A 22,500-nucleotide genomic window follows, 5' to 3' on the forward strand; every position below is an offset into this window, starting at 1 on the left:
TAATTTTTTTTTACCAATTTCAACCCAAAGTTGGCTATTAAAACCTGACTGGTAAATATTTAAGTTTTCATCAGTAATAATGATTATAATTTCTTTGACTGCGTTTCCCCAGACCCCTTATACACTCACAACTAACAAGACTCTCAGAGAACTGGATCAAGGTGAAAATCATGCAAATATCACTTTCCAGGCCTCAATTGTTTAAAGGGTGGATTAGGCAATCCAATGAATAAACACTGTTCAAACCAATCTAGTTATTCACTGCATAGTGATTTTGTAATCAATATTGCATTAATTCGTCCTTTGAATGAGTGGAACCAGATTATAATAATCCAATTGCAATACAGCTTACTACATGTAAGTAAGCAAAAATCTCTAAATTGCAAAAACCCAATACTGCATACTTAATTAACTACATTTTATGCACACATGGCATATTTGAATGTACATTCCATTAATTTTGTAAAAACAGGTACTCATTCAGACTGGTGTCCACTTTTTCAGAGAAATAAGCCAAATTCAGTCAGAATGATATTATTCGAGAGAAAAAAAAAGTTCTGGAAATGTGGAAAGAATTAAAATTCCCCACTTAAATCCCACTGAGAGGTGTCTACAGCAATATAATTTTTGAAGTCACTTTGGTCATGTTAGTGGCAGCATTTCAAGAAAGCTGTTGAATGCTGTCATGAACTCTCAACATCAAATCATACTAAAGCCCACAGCTTACCCAAGCTCAAGTTACAACGATATGACGGTTCTAAAGATGTGTATGGGAGCACACTGTTCCCTTTTCATGGTTAAAATTACGAATGATAGGAGAATAGAAGTTCCAGCCTAAACTGCATTCTCAGCCAAGAGTAGTTTTTACGTAGATTTGAGACCATTCCACTAAGACATTTTCCACGGAAATCCTAGCCCCAATTTTATACAGAGTCTTCACTTGAGCTTCAAGTAGCCTGTGATCAGTCACCTGTGGGCATTATCTACGTTATCCACCTTCTGTCTATGAACAATCTCCAGAACACAGCTACCAATATGTGCTTAGTTACATGTAAGGGACTAGAGCCTCAGCAGCATAATTAAATGAAAGATGAAAGTGAGAAGTGATCATCGCACTTATCAGGACAATTAAAGCAATAATAATTTATCTCTAACAGACACCTGCAAAATTCGGGTCTTTCTGCATCTACCGGAAAGCATTGTATTTTTGGTCACTTGGGACTAGTCTTTATTTGGCATTGTTTTGTTTTCTGTCTTTTGTTTCTTTTGTTTTACGTAATCTGTGCTCCGGTACCTGCAGAAGGAACCCAAAATTCAGGTGCTTCAACGGGATTCTATTCCATGACCTCTGTGATACCAGCGCAATGCTCTAATGTACCAACTGAGCTATAAATAAAATAAATGTATAATTATATTTGAATGTAGATGAAAGGACACATTGTGCTCACACTTATCTTGCCAATTTAAGCAATTATTGTCTCCTACTAACACCTGAAAATTTCAGCTAGGCAAACTATAATGCTAATGCTTTGTTGCACCTGTCACATTTCCTTACCTTGACAATAAAATATATTGCCATCCTTACTCAAAGCAATGCTTGCACCGGGAATATCTTGCTCCATTATGAAATCCAGGATCACATCATCTAAAGGACTTGTGTACTGTGATCTCGGTCTGGTCGTTTTTGGAGGTTCTAATCATAGCCATAAATTAGATGAGAATCTCTGTCAAGCCTTCTACATTGCTAATTGTACAGTAAGTTTAATGTCAAGAAGTCTATCTTAATTAGAGTGTTGGTGTTGTTGTTTTTGTTGTGATGACTAATGCAGCTCCAAAAAATTCCCATCTCGATTCCATAGAGCGTAGGTAGGAACTACAAAGACCATTGGGGAAGGATAGTTCCATCTATCCCCACATTCCCATCAAAAAGCTTTCGCTTGCGCTAGTATTAAACTCGTGGGGTGTTCAGACGTTCTTGATTGTTAACGGCTAACAGTAAGGAAACACGCATGAACCCCACTCAGCATAATTTAAAATCTAACAGTTGTAGTTATGACCACAAATAAATGTGAATCTTACCACTCGTAATGCAATAATTATGATCTGTGAGATGGGAGCTCCTCATTTTATGATCCATCTAGCGGTCCTCGTCTTTCAATACATCGTTTACGGCGCAATGTACTATGGGATATGTCTTTAACTCAGCAGCTCATGGTACATGTACATACGAGATGTTGCACCCCTTTACAACAGTCTCCACATCACCGAACGTCGGGCTGTCATATAGGCACAGGGCCAGGCGATACCGGCAATCATCAAGTGTATCACAGGTTGGTGCACAGGCCCCCCAAACTGAAAATACGTGGTGTATGCGACAGTTTGTGTATATAGAGAATTGTATGGGAAAAATCACCGATCGTAAAAAAAATTGTGTAAATAACTATCTCATTTGAAATAAAGTTTTCCTACCTCAAATGTGTGACCAACTTGTCTCTTTTGCCGAGTTTCGAGCCATTCTGACGCCGTTTAGTGAAGTCATCCGGAAGGCCGTTACTGAAATAAAATAGGAAGGCCGGTAACTCCATCCATCGCCGGCCAGACCTCACTCCACAAATCGTTTTCTCCTCAACAGGAAAACTCCCGAATCGCAATAAAAACAACAGTTCCATAAAGCCCAATAAATTTCCCTCCAAATACGTGTGTTTCGGCGGCCGAAAGACTCGTGGCGAACGAAAACTTTGCCTTAAAATTCACCTCTTCGGCTTTCCTCAGAGGCTTGTGACCGGGTAGTCAACAACGGAAACTCGCAAGATGGTTTCAGCCTCAACTCTGATTGGACCATTTGAATTTGACCGCGCGCTGGCAACACGACCGGGCAGTCACAGTTCTCTGCATACTTGATTCTCCACCGCCGAAATTCTCCCTGGAAGAGCTGTGGAGATGGAAGATCGTCCCTGTACATATCGACGACCCCTTGTAACTCTTTCGACTTCTTTTGATTTTCCTTCATTACAGAGGGAACCAAAGCAAGCAGCCTCGAGGCTTGGACAGTGACGGCATCGAAGCGCTCTCCTAGCTGCAAGATGATGTGGTCAAGAAATGGAGCAGCCACGTTGATCCGATAATACTCCTTTGCTGTTGGAGCTGGAGCATTGGCGCGATGGCGTTGCCTGCCAGCAACTCTGGGAGCTGTTGGCGCCACTCCCACCTTAGCTGCCTTTGCCATTGCCTTCTCATACCATCATCATACATCTCATCCATATCGGCGCGCATGTCCTGGTACGACTTGAGCACACTCGAAACCATCGTGAAAGCCTTGAAAATGTCATTGCTGTTCCAGTTGCAACTTCATTGTTAGAGCACTCATGTGCGACAGGTAGAGGTATCCAATGACAAAAGTCACGACAAATTCAAAGTTCGTAATGGCTTGGAGTCCAGAGGCATCCCTCTTAGTGGCTGTGTTCCAGCATCCATAGAACTGGGCTGGACAGTTGTCGTGGTGTAGATTATGTGCCATGACTTCCAAAACATACACGACATACTCGAAGGATTCATAAAAATGCTCGTACGCTTCAGACGTCTCTTACCATCTGGTAGTACAAAGAGTTATAAGAGGCTTTTTCCTTGCATTTTCAGGATATTGATCCATGATTACTGTTGATAGGAGACCATTTCGCTTAGGGCTGTAATTGAAAAAATGCACACTTCCTTCACCTTGCTTATCATATTTTGGATTTCTGGAAGTCCGCAACAAGAACTTATCACAAGGTTAAGACTGTGCCCCGCACAATGGATGTACACTGCCTTTGGCGCACGTCGGCGTATTTCTGCTTGTACACCAACCCTTTCGCTGCTCATGGCAGCCGCGCCATCATATCCCTGGCCACGGCAATCTGTTATGGGAATGTTAAGGTCTCTCAAGCACTCCAAGATAGAATTTGAAATTGCAGCTCCAGTTGTCCGCTCCAGGCTCTTGAAATCTATGAACTCTTCTCGTATATCCATATTACTATCGACAAAACGTATGACGATGGTGAGTTTTTCTTCATTATGAGATGTAGACTCGTCGGCTAAGATGGAGAAAAAACGAGCATCTAAGATATCTTGTGTGATTCTTGGGAAATGTATGTTACCCTGTTGGCGTTGCGCAAATGCTGTGCAAGCATATCGTTGTCTTCTGACATCAGCTTCAGCAACGCGCGGATTTCCAGGCTGGTCAAGCCTTTCCTTGTCACCTCGAAGAGCAATGCACTGGCGCCCACAATATAGCACCGCCTTAGCTATGAGTTGCAGTAGTTTTCGATTTTCTTTGATTCGTTTCTCCCTCTCTGTACTAATATGAAACTGGATGGTTGCCGTTGGATTTTCCATTGTTTCGCAAAAGGCCTTAGCAGCTACCTGCAAAGCTAGCAGTAAAGTCTGCTACGAGCCTAGTGGCCCATCGGGCCGGCGCTTATCTCCGGTTACTGTGGCATGAAACAACCAGGAGTATTTCTACTCCCCCCTCGGGATGGGATGCTAGTTCATCGCAGGGTTACCTGCCAGCATTAAATTTGCCGGTACCCATTTAAACTCCTGGGTGAAGAGAGTAAAGACCCGGCCAGGGCTCGAACCCGGACCGCTCGATCCGGAGTCCACCGCGCAAACCGTTAGGCCACAGCGCCTTTCAGCAAGTGAACACTATTTTAAATAAAAGATACGATTGTAATCGAAAAAGAGACCCAGATGTCATAATGTCGCTTTTTACTTTGGCAGTTGTCGGTCTGGCAATTCCTGCGCAAAATTTCATGGAGGATATTTCTAGGGAGAGACTAGTGCTTCACAAACCAAGCCTCCATCGTTTAGCCTTTCCTTTAACTACAGCTGCCCGTTTCCAATAAGACTGACCTTTAAACACCCATTCGAGACAAAAGGATAAAAGTTAATGCAAGCTTTTGTGATTAAAAACATCGTTATCTTATTCAGAGTAAATCATTCCCGGGGGGGGGGGGCACTCCCATATGGAACAGACGGGGATGCTCGTCGGATTTTTTTAATTTAACCCCTAAAGGAGACCAATCTGGGCGTGGCTTAAGCCAATTTTGACCCCTAAAAGAGACCGCTTACAAAACACACAAATACGACATGCAATGAGTTTTAATGATATAGAGACATAATCATGGAATGCTTTTATCTAAAAGTAGTTTTTAAAAGCAAAATTTGACTTCTGTTTCTATTCGCGTAATTCTGTGTTTCTTCGCGGAACCCTAAACGAGACCTTGCGGCCCAAAATATTGGCGCTTTGCCCGTAACACCCTGAGCGAGACCAAAATCCAAAATTAACACCCCTAAGCGAGACGACGAGCATCCCCGTCTGTTTGATATGGGAGATATGGGAGCCAAAATTAACAAATGTGCTCTTTTTTTTTCAGCGCATAAATGGCTTTCTTCAATGACCACTTAGTAATTAAAGTGTATATGACAGAAATTTTTTTTTTACGTTTGCAAATTTGCTGACTGGCTCACCAAAATCAAAACGATGTCGACGAACGAATTTAACCCATTGAGCCCTAACACTAGGCTCTGAAGGGAACAAATGCGTGGAGATTCCCGGCGTATATTGTGTGTTCGTACAGCTTTCACCGTTGGACGTTCCGGCCACACAGTATCGTCCTCCTTTCTTCACAGGTTTTCTCTTGCTTTCCGCCATGTTTTGCTGCGAGTCAAGTAGACTGACGTCACACAAGCAAGTCACATGACCTTTTGGCCGCGCGCTTCAGGCGACACTTTTGAAGCGAAAATATCGCTTTTTTCAGCTCGAAAAAACGAACTTTCTAACATTTTAGAGGCCTTTTAAGCTCAGAATCGTTTCTTTTACTTATCAAAGGACCAGAAACCGAAAAAAAAAAATTTGTGTCATATACACTTTAACAATACCCAACATAATAGAAGCACGAGGTATGCCAGCTATAATTCTATCTGCCCTTATTATACGCGTGAGACTGAAGGAGGCTGTTCTTTTGCTGTATCAGCAGCAAGACTTTGGAATAATGTGCCTCTAAATACCAGAAAATTAGACTCCATTAAGTCCTTAAAAACTAATTTATTTAAAACAGTCTTCGCAGCGCACCAACATTTGGAACATTTTAGGATTTACATTTTTATATTTAAGCTTTTAACTTAGTTGTAATATTGATGATATACTCGCCTTTCTTATAATTTTAGCTTTTTAACTTTTATATTTGTATTCATAGTTTTATTTTTTGAGGGCCACAAGTTTATTAGCCTTTGGCTATTAAGTGTTCAACCCTCGTTAAATAAAGTCTTCATTCATTCACCCTGCCAGCAGAGCCTCCTTTTGTCTTTTTCTTTACTGAGGAGAAGAAAAGGAGGCTCTGCCCGAATCGCGTCAACTCTTTGAAGCCGCCGCAGCCCGAGCTTCTGGACTAGTCAATCTTGTTTTCTCTCGTCAAACCGGTTTTTTCAGTGCGAGCGTCCGTTTAGTGACAAAACCGATGGTTATAATTGAGCACGCTGTACCATGAAAACCAAGATAGCGGCGAGATCTGGCATATTAGGCTTGGGTTCGAGACTGTATCCTGGCAACATGCAGCGCATATTCAATAAAGATCTTATTCGATTCATGCAGAGCCTTTCTCGAGAACGCCAAAATCGAGCAAGTAAAAGAAAGGCTCTGCTAGCAGGGTGTCATTCATTGTGACATGGACCCATTTAAACGAGGACAACCCTTCCTCTCTCTGAAATAGCAAATCAAGTCATATGGAACAATCGGTTTATTTGTATCGAATCTAAGTCAACTTATAACAATAGGCTGGTTGATCTTGGAATTGGCAAAATTGGAGATCTCTGCGACACAAGGGGAGAGTTGAGCACTTCCTACTTTTCAGTCTCTTTGCTGCTTTTCCGCAAGAATGGTGCAAAGTATTAAAACCAGATAAAATCTGAATCTCCTCAAAAACAAATGAACTAATCTCAAATGATTTTTATTTACGTATTGAAGGGGAAAAAGTTGATTTCTGAAGTCTACAATCGAAGTTATTATATGAAAGTTTTGTTTCTAAGATATCTACTACACCATAGTTAATAGAGGGGAATCGTAATGAAACACGACAAATTTCTTTGTTGTCGGTTTTTGTTCTCTTTTTTAGCCTTGACCATGCACAAAACACAATAGTTTTTTACTCCGTACTGAGGAACTAACCAATAGAAATGTGTTGGTTACGTAATTCATGCATCGTGTATGAGCGCAAAACAAAAGATTGTGCACGGTAGTGGACTTTCCAACCTAAAGCTTGGCAAAAGATCTTTGGCAACAAATCCCATTTCACTTTAATTAAAGATCTCAACCCATTTGCTTTCCTCAAAACTATGAAAAACGATCTCTTGTCTCAGGAGCATTAAATTATGTCAAACATTTTCCCCGGCTGACCTTTTTCTTGTACGTTTTGTCTCTCTTCTCTTGCAAAGACCGATTCGACGTCAGTGAGATGAAGGCTGACTAGATTACCTCGCGGTTTTTTTAGCATTCATACACTAACTTCTACCAATGACACCTAGTAATGTTATATATTCCAATAGTCTAGTTTGTTGTCCCTTTTCTTCAATTGCAATCAGGAATAATGTAAAATGTTGTTGATGTTGTTTGTTGTTGTTGTTGTTTTCGCTGTTATCGTTGCGGTAGCCATCGTCGTTTCTTGAACTCCCTGTAATTTACCATAATCAACTCGTTTGAAAAAAGAAAAACCATATTTTTTGTGTTGCACTCTCCACCGACCCAGCAACAAAGAATCTTTAGAAACTAACCTCGCCATTCGCCCATTAGAGCAGTTTTCAAATGACTGTCGAAAGAATTTGTCGAAAGTAAAGGCGCGATTACAATAGAGTTTTCACGTGACGTCACGGCGGCCATATTGGTGTCCCTAAACAATAGAACGGCGGCCATGTTGTTGTCCCTAACTAATCATCTGGGAATTGAGCTTTATTATCATGCAAACGTTTTCTTTTGTTTCGGTGGAAAAGCAAGGGTACTGATCACGTGAGTGAAAACACTCTATAGGCCATTTACGAAATATCAATATTCAGCTTGATACTAAGGCAAAGAGGACAGAAACAATAGAAACAAGTTGAAACATATAAGCATATCATCCACTTTCCTTTGTCTTTGTCCTCTAAACCTCTCTTTCAAGCTGAATTTTAATATATCGAAAGTGCCTATTGATCCGCTTAGTGATGATCCCTTAGTGATTGGTTTAAAAATCTCGCGCCATTTTAACAGCCAATAAGGACAACCAAAGCCAATCGCGACTTGCATGCACGATTTTTCCCGCGTTTTGAGCAAGTTACACGGAATTGATTGGTCGCAGTAATTACTCAGGTATTAGTTTTACGACACTCAATTGAAAACCACACTAAAACTAAACTATGTGGTTTCAGTAAAACCGGGAAAAAAGAATACCTTCCTTTTGTTTTTAAACAGGAACGCCCGGGAGGGGACATTCACAAAAACCTCAAACAAAAACATTGTTTATTGCATCGCTGTTCCATTGAATTCAATGACTTTGCATCGGCTCAGAAGTACTTTATCTCGCAGTACAGCATGTCTCCGCACAGAGACCCAATCAGGAGCCGATCTTTATAAACAATCGCCGTAGTTGCGCCAGACAATTCCTTTCCATCATTCATGTAAGCCTCACGAAGTTGATAGCTAGGGAAACCTATCCCAGATGTAGCTGACTCTCCAAGCTGCAACATCAGGACTTGAGACGAACTCCGATGGCTAAGGTTGTTAGCGTGCTCAACAAATTCTGAGAGCTGAGGAATCCCCGCTAACCACAAATTTCCCGTGATGGGATCCCTATTGATATTATCTATCATCGTTCCAGCTTTTATTGTCTGTTGAGAAAAACATTTATCAAGTAAAATGTTTGAGAAACGTTTGCCTTGTCACAATGAATCACCTTTTTGGAAAAAAAAAAAGTATGCAATTTTTATTCACATTGTAAGGTCGACATAAGTGTATTTACACAGGTTTCCGTTTTTACCTAAACCTATTTTCCCTCAAACTATGAAATACTTTTGTTTGTCAGTTGTCTTAAACGTCAAATACACAAAACCAAATACACAAAACACTACGACGTAAACAACTGGCATATGCCTTTGAGAAGTGTTTAAATCCGGACCCCTCGCCCCCTCCCCCCCCCTCTAAACTTTTTCGTTTGACTACACTAAAACAAAGCGTTTTCAAAACCATGTGTCTTAAAAATGTTCCCTCAATCACCTAACTGCTTTCGTGAGGCTGCACTACCGAGGCTTGGGTTATGAATAGTACCTTCTTTCGAACACATTTTGAAAAAAACGGGCCGCGTTTTTCAGACATTTTACAGCGAACGATGGGCGAAATGGAGAAATCGTTCCAATGTTTCTCAGCAAACAAACCCTCCTCTCTGCTCTCCCCTCCATTCATACACCACCTGCTCATTGCGTCCACAACTTGTACGTAACCTTCTTTTGGCAACCGAAACAAATGACCATTTTTAAAGTGCTACTATGACAAGAATCGCATCTTTCCAATCTAAGCCATTTTGGATATAAACACGTAGTCTGTACAAAAGAAGAATGCTATTTACCATTTTCGAATATCTCTTTTTGTTCCAGAGATATTCAAGTTTTTAAAATATGCAAATGAACCAAGGGATGACGTCATAAACTCAACTGAAGTTTTTAACTTAGTTGTAATATTGATGATATTACTCGCCTTTCTTATAATTTTAGCTTTTTAACTTTTATATTTGTATTCACAGTTTTATTTTTTGAGGGCCACAAGTTTATTAGCCTTTGGCTGTTAAGTGTTCAACCCTGAGGCTCGTTAAATAAAGTCTTCATTCATTCATTCATTCATTGTGACATGGACCCTTTTAAACGAGGACAACCCTTCCTCTCTCTGAAATAGCAAATCAAGTCATATGGAACAATCGGTTTATTTGTATCGAATCTAAGTCAACTTATAACAATAGGCTGGTTGATCTTGGAATTGTTAAAATTGGAGATCTCTGCGACACAAGGGGAGAGTTGAGCACTTCCTACTTTTCAGTCTCTTTGCTGCTTTTCCGCAACAATGGTGCAAAGTATTAAAACCAGATAAAACCTCTGTCTCCTCAAAAACAAATGAACTAATCTCAAATGATTTTTATTTACGTATTGAAGGGGAAAAAGTTGATTTCTGAAGTCTACAATCGAAGTCATTATATGAAAGCTTTGTTTCTAAGATATCTACTACACTATAGTTAATAGAGGGAAATGGTTATGAAACACGACAAATTTCTTTGTTGTCGGTTTTTGTTCTCTTTTTTAGCCTTGACCGTGCACAAAACACAATAGTTTTTTACTCCGTACTGAGGAACTAACCAATAGAAATGTGTTGGTTACTTAATTCATGCATCGTGTATGAGCGCAAAACAAAAGATTGTGCACGGTAGTGGACTTTCCAATCTAAAGCTTGGCAACAGATCTTTGGCAACAAATCCCATTTCACTTTTATTAAAGATCTCAACCCATTTGCTTTCCCCTAAACTATGAAAAACTATCTCTTGTCTCAGGAGCATTAAATTATGTCAAACATTTTCCCCGGCTGACCTTTTTCTTGTACGTTTTGTCTCTCTTCTCTTGCAAAGATCGATTCGACGTCAGTGAGATGAAGGCTGACTAGATTACCTCCCGGTTTTTTTAGCATTCATACACTAACTTCTACCAATGACACCTATTAATGTTATATATTCCAATAGTCTAGTTTGTTGTAACTTTTCTTGAATTGCAATCAGGAATAATGTAAAATGGTGTTGTTGTTGTTGTTGTTGTTGTTGTTGTCGCTGTTATCGTTGCCGTAGCCATCGTCGTTTCTTAAACTCCTTGTAATTTACCATAATCAACTCGTTTGAAAAAAGAAAAAACCATATTTTTCGTGTTGCACTCTCCACCGACCCAGCAACAAAGAATCTTTAGAAACTAACCTCGCCATTCGCCCATTAGAGCAGTTTCCAAATGACTGTCGAAAGAATTTGTCGAAAGTAAAGACGCGATTACAATAGAGTGTTTTCACGTGACGTCACGGCGGCCATATTGGTGTCCCTAAAGAATAGAACGGCGGCCATGTTGTTGTCCCTAACTAATCATCCGCGAATTGAGCACTATTATCATGCAAACGTTTTCTTTTGTTTCGGTGGAAAAGCAAGGGTACTGATCACGTGAGTGAAAACACTCTATAGGCCATTTACGAAATATCAATATTCAGCTTGATACTAAGGCAAAGAGGACAGAAACAATAGAAACAAGTTGAAACATATAAGCATATCATCCACTTTCCTTTGTCTTTGTCCTCTAAACCTCTCTTTCAAGCTGAATTTTAATATATCGAAAGTGCCTATTGATCCGCTTAGTGATGATCCCTTAGTGATTGGTTTAAAAATCTCGCGCCATTTTAACAGCCAATAAGGACAACCAAAGCCAATCGCGACTTGCATGCACGATTTTTCCCGCGCTTTGAGCAAGTTACACGAAATTGATTGGTCGCAGTAATTACTCAGGAATTAGTTTTACGACACTCAATTGAAAACCACACTAAAACTAAACTATGTGGTTTCAGTAAAACCGGGAAAAAAGAATACCTTCCTTTTGTTTTTAAACAGGAACGCCCGGGAGGGGACATTCACAAAAACCTCAAACAAAAACATTGTTTATTGCATCGCTGTTCCATTGAATTCAATGACTTTGCATCGGCTCAGAAGTACTTTATCTCGCAGTACAGCATGTCTCCGCACAGAGACCCAATCAGGAGCCGATCTTTATAAACAATCGCCGTAGTTGCGCCAGACAATTCCTTTCCATCATTCATGTAAGCCTCACGAAGTTGATAGCTAGGGAAACCTATCCCAGATGTAGCTGACTCTCCAAGCTGCAACATCAGGACTTGAGACGAACTCCGATGGCTAAGGTTGTTAGCGTGCTCAACAAATTCTGAGAGCTGAGGAATCCCCGCTAACCACAAATTTCCCGTGATGGGATCCCTATTGATATTATCTATCATCGTTCCAGCTTTAATTGTCTGTTGAGAAAAACATTTATCAAGTAAAATGTTTGAGAAACGTTTGCCTTGTCACAATGAATCACCTTTTTGCAAAAAAAAAAGTATGCAATTTTTATTCACATTGTAAGGTCGACATAAGTGTATTTACACAGGTTTCCGTTTTTACCTAAACCTATTTTCCCTCAAACTATGAAATACTTTTGTTGTCAGTTGTCTTAAACGTCAAATACACAAAACACTACGACGTAAACAGCTGGCATATGCCTTTGAGAAGTGTCTAAATCCCGACCCCTCCCCCCCCCTCTAAACTTTTTCGTTTGACTACACTAAAACAAAGCGTTTTCAAAACCATGTGTCTTAAAAATGTTCCCTCAATTTTCACCTCCCTGCTTTTGTGAGGCTGCACTGCCGAGGCTTGGGTTATGAATAGTGCCTTCTTTCGAACACATTTTGAAAAAAACGGGCCGCGTTTTTCAGACATTTTACAGCGAACGATAGGCGAAATGGAGAAAACGTACACGCTTTCAAAGATTAACGCTTTAGGCTTCGCCGCGATCGTTCCAATAATTCTCAGCAAGCAAGCCCTCCTCTCTGCTCCCCCCTCCATTTATACACCACCTGCTCATTGCGTCCACAACTTGTACGTAACCTTCTTTTCGCAACCGAAACAAATGACCATTTTTAAAGTGCTACTATGACGAGAATCGCATCTTTCCAATCTAAGCCATTTTGGACATAAACACGTAGTCTGTACAAGAAGAAGAATGCTATTTACCATTTTCAAATATCTCTTTTTGTTCCAGAGATATTCAAGTTTTTAAAATATGCAAATGAGCCAAGGGATGACGTCATAAACTCAACTGAAGAAGATATCTCAGCCAATTTGCAGCAGAAATGCTTGATTCTTTGCAGTACGATTCAAGCACATGTGCCCCACGATAGGAGCATACCAGTTTTGTTACCATGGCAACATACTGGGTCCCAGACCTCCCTGATATTAAAGACTTTGCAGGCCATCTTTGGCGTTCTACTTTGATATTTGCCCATGGTGCCTAATCTGCACGATCCTGCAAGCATATAAATACGTTAGGTCGAGTTTGTGGCCTTGTTAAATGAGTTTTTAGCTTATGATCACCAAAAATATTGAAATCAGGTTGGAGGGGCTGGAAAAGAGTGAGTTGCCATGGGAACCAATATTTTTATAGCCATACGTGTAGATAAAGGGAACCTTGAAACTCCGACAAAAAATCGTATATGAAAATTACTGTGTGATTCGCAGTGTCAGGAAAGAGAACATCTAAATTGTGCCTCGTCGAGACCAAACGAGGAGAAAAACCCCGATCGCAGTGATGTTGGAAAACTAACGACTGAGAGAAGATCGCAATAAATCGATGCAAAGGCTGAGCTAGTAAACTAGTAAATATAGCATAGGATTTCACTAAGCGACAAAACAGCTCGGAGTCAGAATTTCATATTACCTGCAGTACTTTACCTCTAACAATGAGTTTCAGAAGGAAAGTGCTTTTAAGTAGCAACAATAAAAGCAAGATGACACACGCTTTTAAGTAGAATTTTTCATTCTTGTTGATTAATATTCACGAACAAATTTTGACCAGAAAAAAAACCCTGACAATTAACGTTTGAATAATCCATGTTCGACTGTGCATATATATGTATAAATTTAACAGGAACATTATATTGCTTCATCATTGCGTTATCAACACAAACTGGTATGCAAAGAAACAAATAGTCCAGGTTGTGATTCAATTTCCTTTAACTTTTCATCTAACTTCATCAGGAATAATTCTCAGTTTTTCTGTCATGCAATCGCCTTTTAGTTTTTCCGATATAAAAATCATTGCAGTCTCAACAGGCAGCTCTACATAAAACCTTAGCCATTTGGCCACGGCCCTAAGTCTGTCCTTGTAAGGAAAGAAAGATTTAATGCGACAAGTGCTTTGATAAAATTATTCTAGGGAAAAATTAATAGTCTGAGTAAATTACTCTACTCTAATTACTCACAAAAAAATACTCTGTTTGTAACCAGTGTTTGTGTATTATTCCTGATAAAACTGAGAGTATTTACGACATTTTTAACTTGACTGTTTTATATTGGGTATCCAAACAATTTGTCCCCGATTTTGAAAAAAATTGGTAGGCCTAAACTCCTGAAACAATCACAGTTTCAATAATTACTCTGCAACTCAAATATATGTTCACTGGATCAGTGCAATTGGCCATTTTACAGTTTTTTTGCTCAGCGACCTAGCCTTTGAATGGCTGCGAGGCTGCCGGTGACCTTGCATTGATACAGCCCCCACTGCTTTTATCATGTAAATTGTGTTGTTGTAATTCTAATTAGTCCATATTAACATTACAAAAGCACGGAGGTTTGTATCAAAACAGGGTCACCGGCAGCCTCGCTTCCTTTCTTAGGCCAGGTAACTTAGCTACAACTGTAAAATGGTCTATTATCACATAACTAGATCGACAGAAGTAATGAACACTAAATAAGAGTTCCTTACAGTATATTTGTAAGTTTCAAGGAGTCTCGGGAGAGCAATTACATCATGCAGCTGTTCAGTTGGGTTTCAGGCACGAAAGTCCATACTTTCATATGTCATCCATGTGATCTTCCACGATTGGGACTCACGATAAGAAGGACTGATTTACAATTAACATCGGACTCGGATCGAAGAAAATCGCAAACATATTTAAGGAACAACCATGTAGCAAACAGACTTGCCAAATCCTGTTGAAGGTTTAACAAAACCATCATTACCGTTAACGACTGCATGAATAGCTTGCAGTTGTTCCACCTTAGACAGAAAGGAAAAGTGCGAGATCAATTGCCTCCAGAAACTTGGCGTAACTTGGCGTTATAATTTCCTTTCACATTATCCCCATGTATCCAGTGTAAAAGCACTCGGAATAAACTATGCCCAAATAAGGAATCGTTTTCCCAAATATGGTTTTTCCCCCAGTTTTGGGGGAAAAAATGGCGTCATTCCGAGCATGCGCCTGCAAGTAATACAGGACTCTCTCTTTTCCCGCCTGCGTTCCAGGCCCATTTTCAGGGCGGGGTAAGAGGGAGTCCCGGAACAGGACTACTGTAGAGTCGGCAAGATGGCCTCGAAGGGGCTTGGTCGCGGCAATAGCATAGCGATCGTAACAGTTATTTCTCTCGAAGCAGCATTTCAATTGCTCTTCAACAATCGGACTCCAAACCTCTTTATAAACGTGAAACCCGCGGAGACCGCACTTAAACGAATACGTGATAGACCCACTGTGATCTCTGCTCGCCATCGTAATCTGGTGTGTTTGCTGTTCCACTCCGTGGGTGGTCTGTTGCAGTTTATTGTATTGTGACAGCTAACACGTATCTGTAAACTGAGATTGTTGAACCAACAACAATACACAATAGCCTTCCTGTTCCTTTTATTGGCGTGACAGCGCTGGGAAGACGGCCACGTTCTGGTTTAAGTTTCTTTGGTGAAATGTCCTTGTTTCGTTGTGGTTTCACAGTTCAAAAGAAAAACATAACGGAACGTCCACACAATTCTGATGCCTCTGAAGATCTGGAAATTGTCGAAATTCAGTCTGCTCCGGCCTACTTTCCAAGCCAAGAAAGCACTTCCTTGGGCAATGTCGAATATCATGCTGTGGAATCGTCCGTTGCGAGCTTGGCGAATCCTCACTCGACTGAAGGTTCCTTGGCTACTTCAGCAGCACAAAAACGTGGAAAATACCAACACTATTCGGCTGAAACACGCGCCAAGATCGGGAAATGTGAGAATGGTACTTCGAAAGCCATCAATCATTTCAAAGAGGAACTCCCAACATTAAAGGAAAGTACTGTAAGAACTTTCAAGCAGGCTCGCGAGAAGAGACTACGTGAGGAGAAGAAAAAAGGTAACATAGGCGTGACTATCACTGCTATCCCTAGTGACACCCGTGGGCGCGCCACCAATACTCCGTGACCTCGACAGTAAATTAATCTCTCTCTTCTTAAGAGCATTAGAAGCAGAGGTGGCGTATTTAATTTCTGTGTCGTGAAGGCAACAGCGCTGGCGCTTGTTGATTGTAATAAGACGCCATATTTAAGATAATTTGAGCCTGCAGTGACTTGGGTGAAGTCCATTTACAGGCGCTGCAATTTTACTCGCCGACCGGGAACAACCAATCGTTCTCCAGTTCCCAGAGGAAGGTTTGAAGAATGTAAGCTTACATTTCTCACTGACATTAACAAGTTGATGACAGAGAACAAGATTCCTCCTGAGTTGTTGTTAAATGTGGATCAAACTCCTTGCTCGTATGTTTCCGTCGGGAGAATGACGATGGCTGCAAGAAATTCCTTTTCAGTTCCAATTAAAGGTCTGACTGATAAGAGAAACATCACTCTCACCTTTGTTATGACTTTATCAGGAGACTTCTTACCCATGCAAGCCATATACCAAGGAAAAACAACAGCCAGCCAACCAAGAGGTTTTAAATTCCCCAAAGGATTCGCGATTTCCCAGAATCCGAAACATTACTCTAAAATGAACATGAAACTCTAACCTTGATAAAGTAATTGCCTCCTATGTCGAGAGGAAAAAAAAGGAGCTCGAACTGGCACCGACTCAAAAAGCTCTGCTGATCTGGGATGTGTTTAAAGGCCAAAAAACCGCAAAGGTTTCGAAGAAATTGGCATCGCTAAATATTACGATTGTGTCGGTGCCCGCCAACATGACCCATTTCTTTCAGCCTGTGGACCTCACCGTCAATGGCGAGGCCAAGAGATTTATGAAGGACAAGTTTACGGACATGGCACTCGAACGAAGTAAAGCAGCAAATAGAATCGGGAGGCGACAGCACTGATGTTAACGTGGATCTGAGACTAACAGCCCTAAAGCCACTTCATGCCTTCTGGTTGGTGGACCTTTACAACCACCTGACTTGTCCTGTGTGTGTGCGACCCATCGCGAAAGGATGGGAGAAAGCCGGGATCTCTGACTTTTTAGAGGGACAAACGGATCTCCCTCCAGAAGACCCGTTCACTGACATTGAGCTCGCCCTAGAAATTCAATAGAGGCCCAAAACTTTATGCCAATGGTACCAAGGTACAATGTAAATATGTATGCAATTGCAAAGAACGTTAAGCATGCATGATGATAATGTCTTTGACTATGCCTAATGGCACAGATGCGGTTTCTATAGTTTAATTTGGTTTTGTTATGAGTTGATGATTTTCAGCAATAAGAAGTGTAAAATAATAATAAAATTCTCGAAATATGTTTTCTTTTTCATTTTCGCGAAAATTAATTCCCTAAGAAAATAGTTTTGCACCCAAATCGCTAAAATAAAGACCCGCGAAATATGCTGACCATTTTTTCGCGAAATTAAGTGCCCGCGAAAATTAGTACCAATAAGGTATCTGCAGAACCAATGCAGATATTTGCAAACAGTAAATAGCGTTTTTAATCTTTCTTGGTATTCTATGTGATATACCTAAAAAATCAAGGGATAAAAATTTGATCATAGTAGCACTTTTATTTAAATTAATATTACATTTGTTACTTTTTAAGTTTTTTTTGCAGAACAAAACGCTGAAAATGATATTTACGGCAGCCGAAAAAAAAAGCGAAAGCAATGAAACGACTGGCTGCACCTCTTCTTATTAGCAAATATCAAACATACCATAAGACTCTTTGTTTTTATTTTCTTTTGGGACTTATAATGGCCCCAAGAGAAACTGGTAACAATGCTTATGCAACATTTTGGAGGGACAAACAAAGAGTATTATGGTTTTTTATATTAGCTAATCAGCGGAGCTCCCGGAGCTCCATGGTTAAGAAAATGTGGTAACCCATCAATGCGAACAATTTTGGTTTCAGCTATGACGTCATTAGCGTCCGTCCGTACATCCGGCCAACCATTTCCACGTATTCCAATGTGACCCGCATCACGAAGAAAATGGCCGCCTCAGTGAAGGGCTATACGTGTTTCGTATGTGCAAACATAATTGCTTTTTATGGACTGATCGAAATGATTTTTCACGGAAAAACCTCTGCTAAAGGATGGGACAAATATCAGAGAAACAATTTCAATTAATTTTAGAACGGCAGCAGGAAAATAACTTCGAGGAATTCAGGTTAGTGGTGAATATAAACATTTGCATGCGAGCCATGATTTTTAAATGCCAAGGTCTACTTACCGGTAGTCGCCGTCTTTTTCGCGTTAATAAAATGAGATACACTAAGCCCCATTACCATAAATAATTAAGTCAGAAAATTATGGTTAACTAGTTTCATAGGTCTTTGAGGGCCCATGTTTTCAACCGAACGCAAATGAGCTAGATAAATAATCCGGGAGCTCCGCTTTTAGGCTTGGCTAAATCTCTATATTACTGGTTCGTGAACACCGCCATTTTAGTTAAGGTTGAACTGTCCAAACGGCCACTTACACACTATGTTTTCAAAACTTTTGGGGACCAAAACAAATAAAATCTACTTCAACATTTTCACGTGGCTCTCACGTATCCACATAAAAATTTCAAACACGACTAAAGAAAACATCTAAGGTCTTCGTTTTCACATATCTACACCAATGCGTTTCCAGAGTTCTAACGTCATTGTTTTTAAACATCCCTCACTTCGTCCGCACACTCCAAAACTGGAGCGTTTTCCTTTGAGATCGTTTTCAAAAGTTTTCATTTTTATCCGCGTTTTCGGGCGATGCAATTTACATGTAGATGATATGTTAAGGCACTATGGTTAAGGCTTTGTCCACAAGAAAACCTTAAAGGGTTTTCTTTTGAAAATGTATACCTTTTACGCAGTTTCGGTTATTTTTCTTACCTTTATGCGAAGCTTGTCGCAATCAGATTTCCTGCGTGATAAGCTTAAGCACGCGCATTTTTGAGACGCGGACGGCAACCGGAAGTGAGCTGTTTTCTCTTTTAACTTGTCTTCACACAACCACATTTACATTGCCAGGTACCTTTTTTCCATTAGAGATGATTAGTGTAAAAATCTGGGATACATCACTGTCCTGGCACGTGACATGATCTCTTCCGGTTGCCGTCCGCGACTCAAAAACCCGCGTGCTTAAGCTCCCTAATTCATTAATAGGTTGATTTAGCAACAGAACGGAAACGTCAATGGCGACGGCGCGCGCAGGAAAACTACCAATGAGAATTTAGAATAGAGAAGAAATGAGCAAAGTCTACTCTATTCTGAATTCTCATTGGTGTTTTTTCTGCGCGCGCCGTCGCCACTGACGTTCCCGTTCCGTTGCTAAATCAGCCTATTAACACATCTGTGCAGTGAGAAAGAAATATCTTCTTCTAGACCACTTTCACATACCTGAGACTCTTCTAAAGTGTTGTCCTGAAGACGTCTGTAAACAACAACGGTTCGACCAATAAAATTGGGAACAATTACAAACCTGTAAAGAATCAAATCATGAAAACTAAGCGAGGCATTCCTTAAATTAATAGAGTATTCGCCACAACTCCGCGGGCATCGTGGAGCCGGTGTTACGAGACTTTTTTTTATAAACAAGTAATGATAATGGGACTGCGTGGAGTCCAATTCGGTCTGTAATCATACGAGTGATAACAAAATCGGACCACCGCGCAGCAGGAGTCCGATTTGTTCATGATCGCGAGTATGATTGCAGACCAATCTCGACCCCAGAGCTCTTCTCTTGACGGAGGGAGAGAAGGGCTCTAGGAAACCCTGAGACAAAGTGTCTTCTCATTGGTTTTCGTGAAGAACAATCAAAAGCGTCTCTAATTGGTGCATTCATGTTAGCATGAGGAGTGAGCAGGCGCCGAAAGGTTCAAATAGCCAATTTTTGGCTATAAGAATCCTACGGCTCATTTTCTCCTACATAGAGTTTCCCAGTACAGTTTCCTGTAATGATTTGGTATAAGGTTTTGCTTTTCAATTTATCACCATCACCGATACAAATTGCAGGATCAAAAAATGTTGCATGACATTTGTCTACGAAAAATTTGATCTGAAAAAAAGTCAACGCTCATGCAATAGTTCATCAAATCGGTAACCGGTCGTTTCGCCAACGAGTCGTTTCGCCAATACCCCGCGAGCAGTTGGTTTCTCCTGCGCTTTTAGTTTCTTTGAGTGAGCCGCCGTCCAGGGCCAAGGCCGAATAAATTAAATTTGAACCGGTAAAACGAGTTAGTAAACTTGTTTTGGCGCTTGTGCGTGCGTTCAGCTACGTAACTGACGCGTTTGAGTGAACCTGCTGTGTAGTGATTTCTCACCAAAATAAGACGAAGTGATGTCAAATACATCACGTAGCGTGTGACGTACTTCGCACATGCTCGATGGAAAATCAAACGGTTGCTGGCAGTGGTTTCTCTCTCGGGAAGCGTAGGAGAAACCAACTGCTCGCAGGGTATTTCGCCAACAGTCGGTTCGCAAACGTCTTGGGTCGGGTCGATTCGCAGACATCCGATAGTCAGTTCGCAAACGTAAGCGAGTAAGATTATCATTAAAAAACTACCCCAGCCCATAAAATCAAGTGCTAGTGCTTTTGTGGCAAGATGTATCATCTTGCATCGTGCACGCGGGCTGAGTTTACATGTAAAGTTAATTTGATATCGCATTTCCTGTGCTACAATAATACAGACAAAAAGGGTCTGTGGTGTATGAGGTCACCTAAGTAGAAACAGGAACTTTGCCGAGTGCTGGAACATGTAGATGTAGATGTACATGTAGATTTAGATGTCTTACGCGCAAGCTTTTATCACTAAGCGTTCAAAACAGTACTGAGTACGTGTGATATATGAGGTTTGCAAACTGAGTATCGAATGTTTGCGAATCGACCCAACACGTTTGCCAACTAACCGTTTGCGAAACGCCTGAAGTTCAACAAAAAAAAAAGGAAAGGAACTTTATTTAAGCGTCTAGTCGTTCTAGTGCTGGAGCACTCACTGGGGACACTGTAAACTGAAATTAACAATTAAGTAAACACAAATCAAGTCAAATGTTGGTTTTTGCGGAGAGAGAAAACCGGAGTATCCGGAGAAGAACCTCTCGATGCAGAGTAGAGAACCAACAAACTCAACCCACATATGACGTCGGATCTGGGAATCGAGTGCTCTCACCACTGCGCCATCCCTGCACCCCATCAGATCTACCAAATGATACCAAAATCGTTGGAACACTCTTAGCAGCAATGCGACATGAAGTAATTATAGGGCATGATTTATATAATGTCGGTTCAGGTCCTTCTCTGACCAACAATTCTAGTTGTGGTTAGTTTTGTCCCGAGTTCAACTCCGCCATGAAGATCGATGGTGACTCGGGGATGCTCGGAAAAAATCTGAGTGCCCTTTGCAGAAGTCGAACCTACGACCTTCGTATTACTACTAATTAGTTCAGATGCTCTAAAAACTGAGCTACAAGAGCCTCCGCTATGTCTTCAATAATGAAATAGACCATATTCATAAATGATGGCTACATAATTATTCTCTTGTCTTTCTGCTAATCATCCTCCTTAACCTCGTTAGCACGAACAAATTCAAAAATAACTTTTGCTCCAAAGTAAGGCTAGTTAGGATGATTAGCACAAAAGCAAAAGAATAATTACTTAGCCGCCATTTATGAATATGGTCTATAGTGGATTCCTCTTAAAACTTAACGGTGCCACTAGCTTTGGATCCACCGTGCATACTGAGATATTTTTTTACCTCACCTTTCACTTTCATCCATGGAGATGCCATTCGGGTGGCCCTTTGCAACTTCAATTCCTTTGAATCCATCGTAGAACACCACGCTGCCATGAAACCAGAAATGAAAAAACATCCCAAATAGGCGCAATACTAGGCTGTTAAAATGGAAGAAATTGTCGTTGGTAACGTAGAAGCTATCTGGACCTAACAAAAAAAGAAGAAGAGAGAAACTCCGTTTTTAAGTGACCTCCTTCCGTTCCGCATAACGAACCACTTATTGCGGTTTAAAATAGAGTCGTGTAAAACCATAAACAATGTACTCACTTTGGCCAATCGCAATACAACAAAACAGTTTGATGAACCAATCAGAAGACAAGCAGTTCCAATCAGTTAGAGCAAGCTTAAAGCGCGGGAAAAGGTGTGCGTGCAAGTGGCGATTGCTTCTCGGTTTGTTTCCCATTGGTTAAAAAAGGGCGAAATTTTCACCAATGACTGAGTGACAATCAACTTAAAGCTGGTCTATCAGCTCAAATTTGAAACCAAAGCTGATTTGGGACGTCATTTGGATCCAGATGAACACAAAGCGAGCCAGCCTTTTTTGAGTTCAACGCAATCCAGAGACTAGGAAAACTCATCGCTAGTCAGTTTTCAATATATTTCCTCATCATCCATGACTTTTCTTGAATTCTCTCGTAGATGCGTTGTTCAGGAGCGAAGAAATCAAGTTTTAGTTCACATA

The 22,500-nt window shown here is 40.7% G+C and overlaps 3 protein-coding genes across 6 annotated transcripts in view; all 3 read right to left on the reverse strand.

Moving 5' to 3' along the window:
- The window catches only part of LOC137997133 (uncharacterized), a 12,443-nt gene extending 10,125 nt beyond the window's left edge, over positions 1–2,318 (reverse strand). Inside the window, exons 1-2 of one of the 3 annotated variants that reach the window (XM_068842937.1) lie at positions 2,080–2,318; positions 1,556–1,693 (exon numbers count right to left, since the gene is read on the reverse strand). In XM_068842937.1, coding sequence (XP_068699038.1) covers positions 1,556–1,693; positions 2,080–2,137 — 196 coding nt within the window. In that variant the 5' untranslated portion in view covers positions 2,138–2,318. The remainder of the gene's footprint in view (positions 1–1,555; positions 1,694–2,079) is intronic. The other 2 variants (XM_068842935.1, XM_068842938.1) reach the window with 2 other exon arrangements.
- Positions 2,319–3,651: 1,333 nt separating this feature from the next.
- On the reverse strand, positions 3,652–4,371 carry LOC137995455 (zinc finger MYM-type protein 1-like). The gene has a single exon (XM_068841004.1). It carries the CDS (start codon positions 4,369–4,371, stop codon positions 3,652–3,654), a length of 720 nt encoding a protein of 239 aa, XP_068697105.1.
- Positions 4,372–6,998: 2,627 nt separating this feature from the next.
- LOC137997137 (serum paraoxonase/arylesterase 1-like) overlaps positions 6,999–22,500 on the reverse strand; it is a 28,534-nt gene continuing 13,032 nt past the window's right edge. The window contains exons 5-7 of one of the 2 annotated variants that reach the window (XM_068842942.1): positions 21,785–21,965; positions 19,426–19,507; positions 6,999–8,892 (exon numbers count right to left, since the gene is read on the reverse strand). In XM_068842942.1, the coding sequence (XP_068699043.1) occupies positions 8,569–8,892; positions 19,426–19,507; positions 21,785–21,965 (587 nt within the window). In that variant the 3' untranslated portion in view covers positions 6,999–8,568. Of the gene's footprint in view, positions 8,893–9,961; positions 12,098–19,425; positions 19,508–21,784; positions 21,966–22,500 lie in introns of those variants that run through there. The other variant, XM_068842941.1, reaches the window with a different exon arrangement.

This window comes from Montipora foliosa, chromosome 3 (genome assembly GCF_036669935.1).
Source record: "Montipora foliosa isolate CH-2021 chromosome 3, ASM3666993v2, whole genome shotgun sequence".
In the NCBI taxonomy this organism is placed as follows: Eukaryota; Metazoa; Cnidaria; class Anthozoa; order Scleractinia; family Acroporidae; genus Montipora; species Montipora foliosa.

Coding starts and splice junctions, on each gene's coding strand:
- LOC137995455 (XM_068841004.1), bottom strand. CDS start 4,371: ATGGAAAATCCAACGGCAACCATCCAGTTTCATATTAGTACAGAGAGG.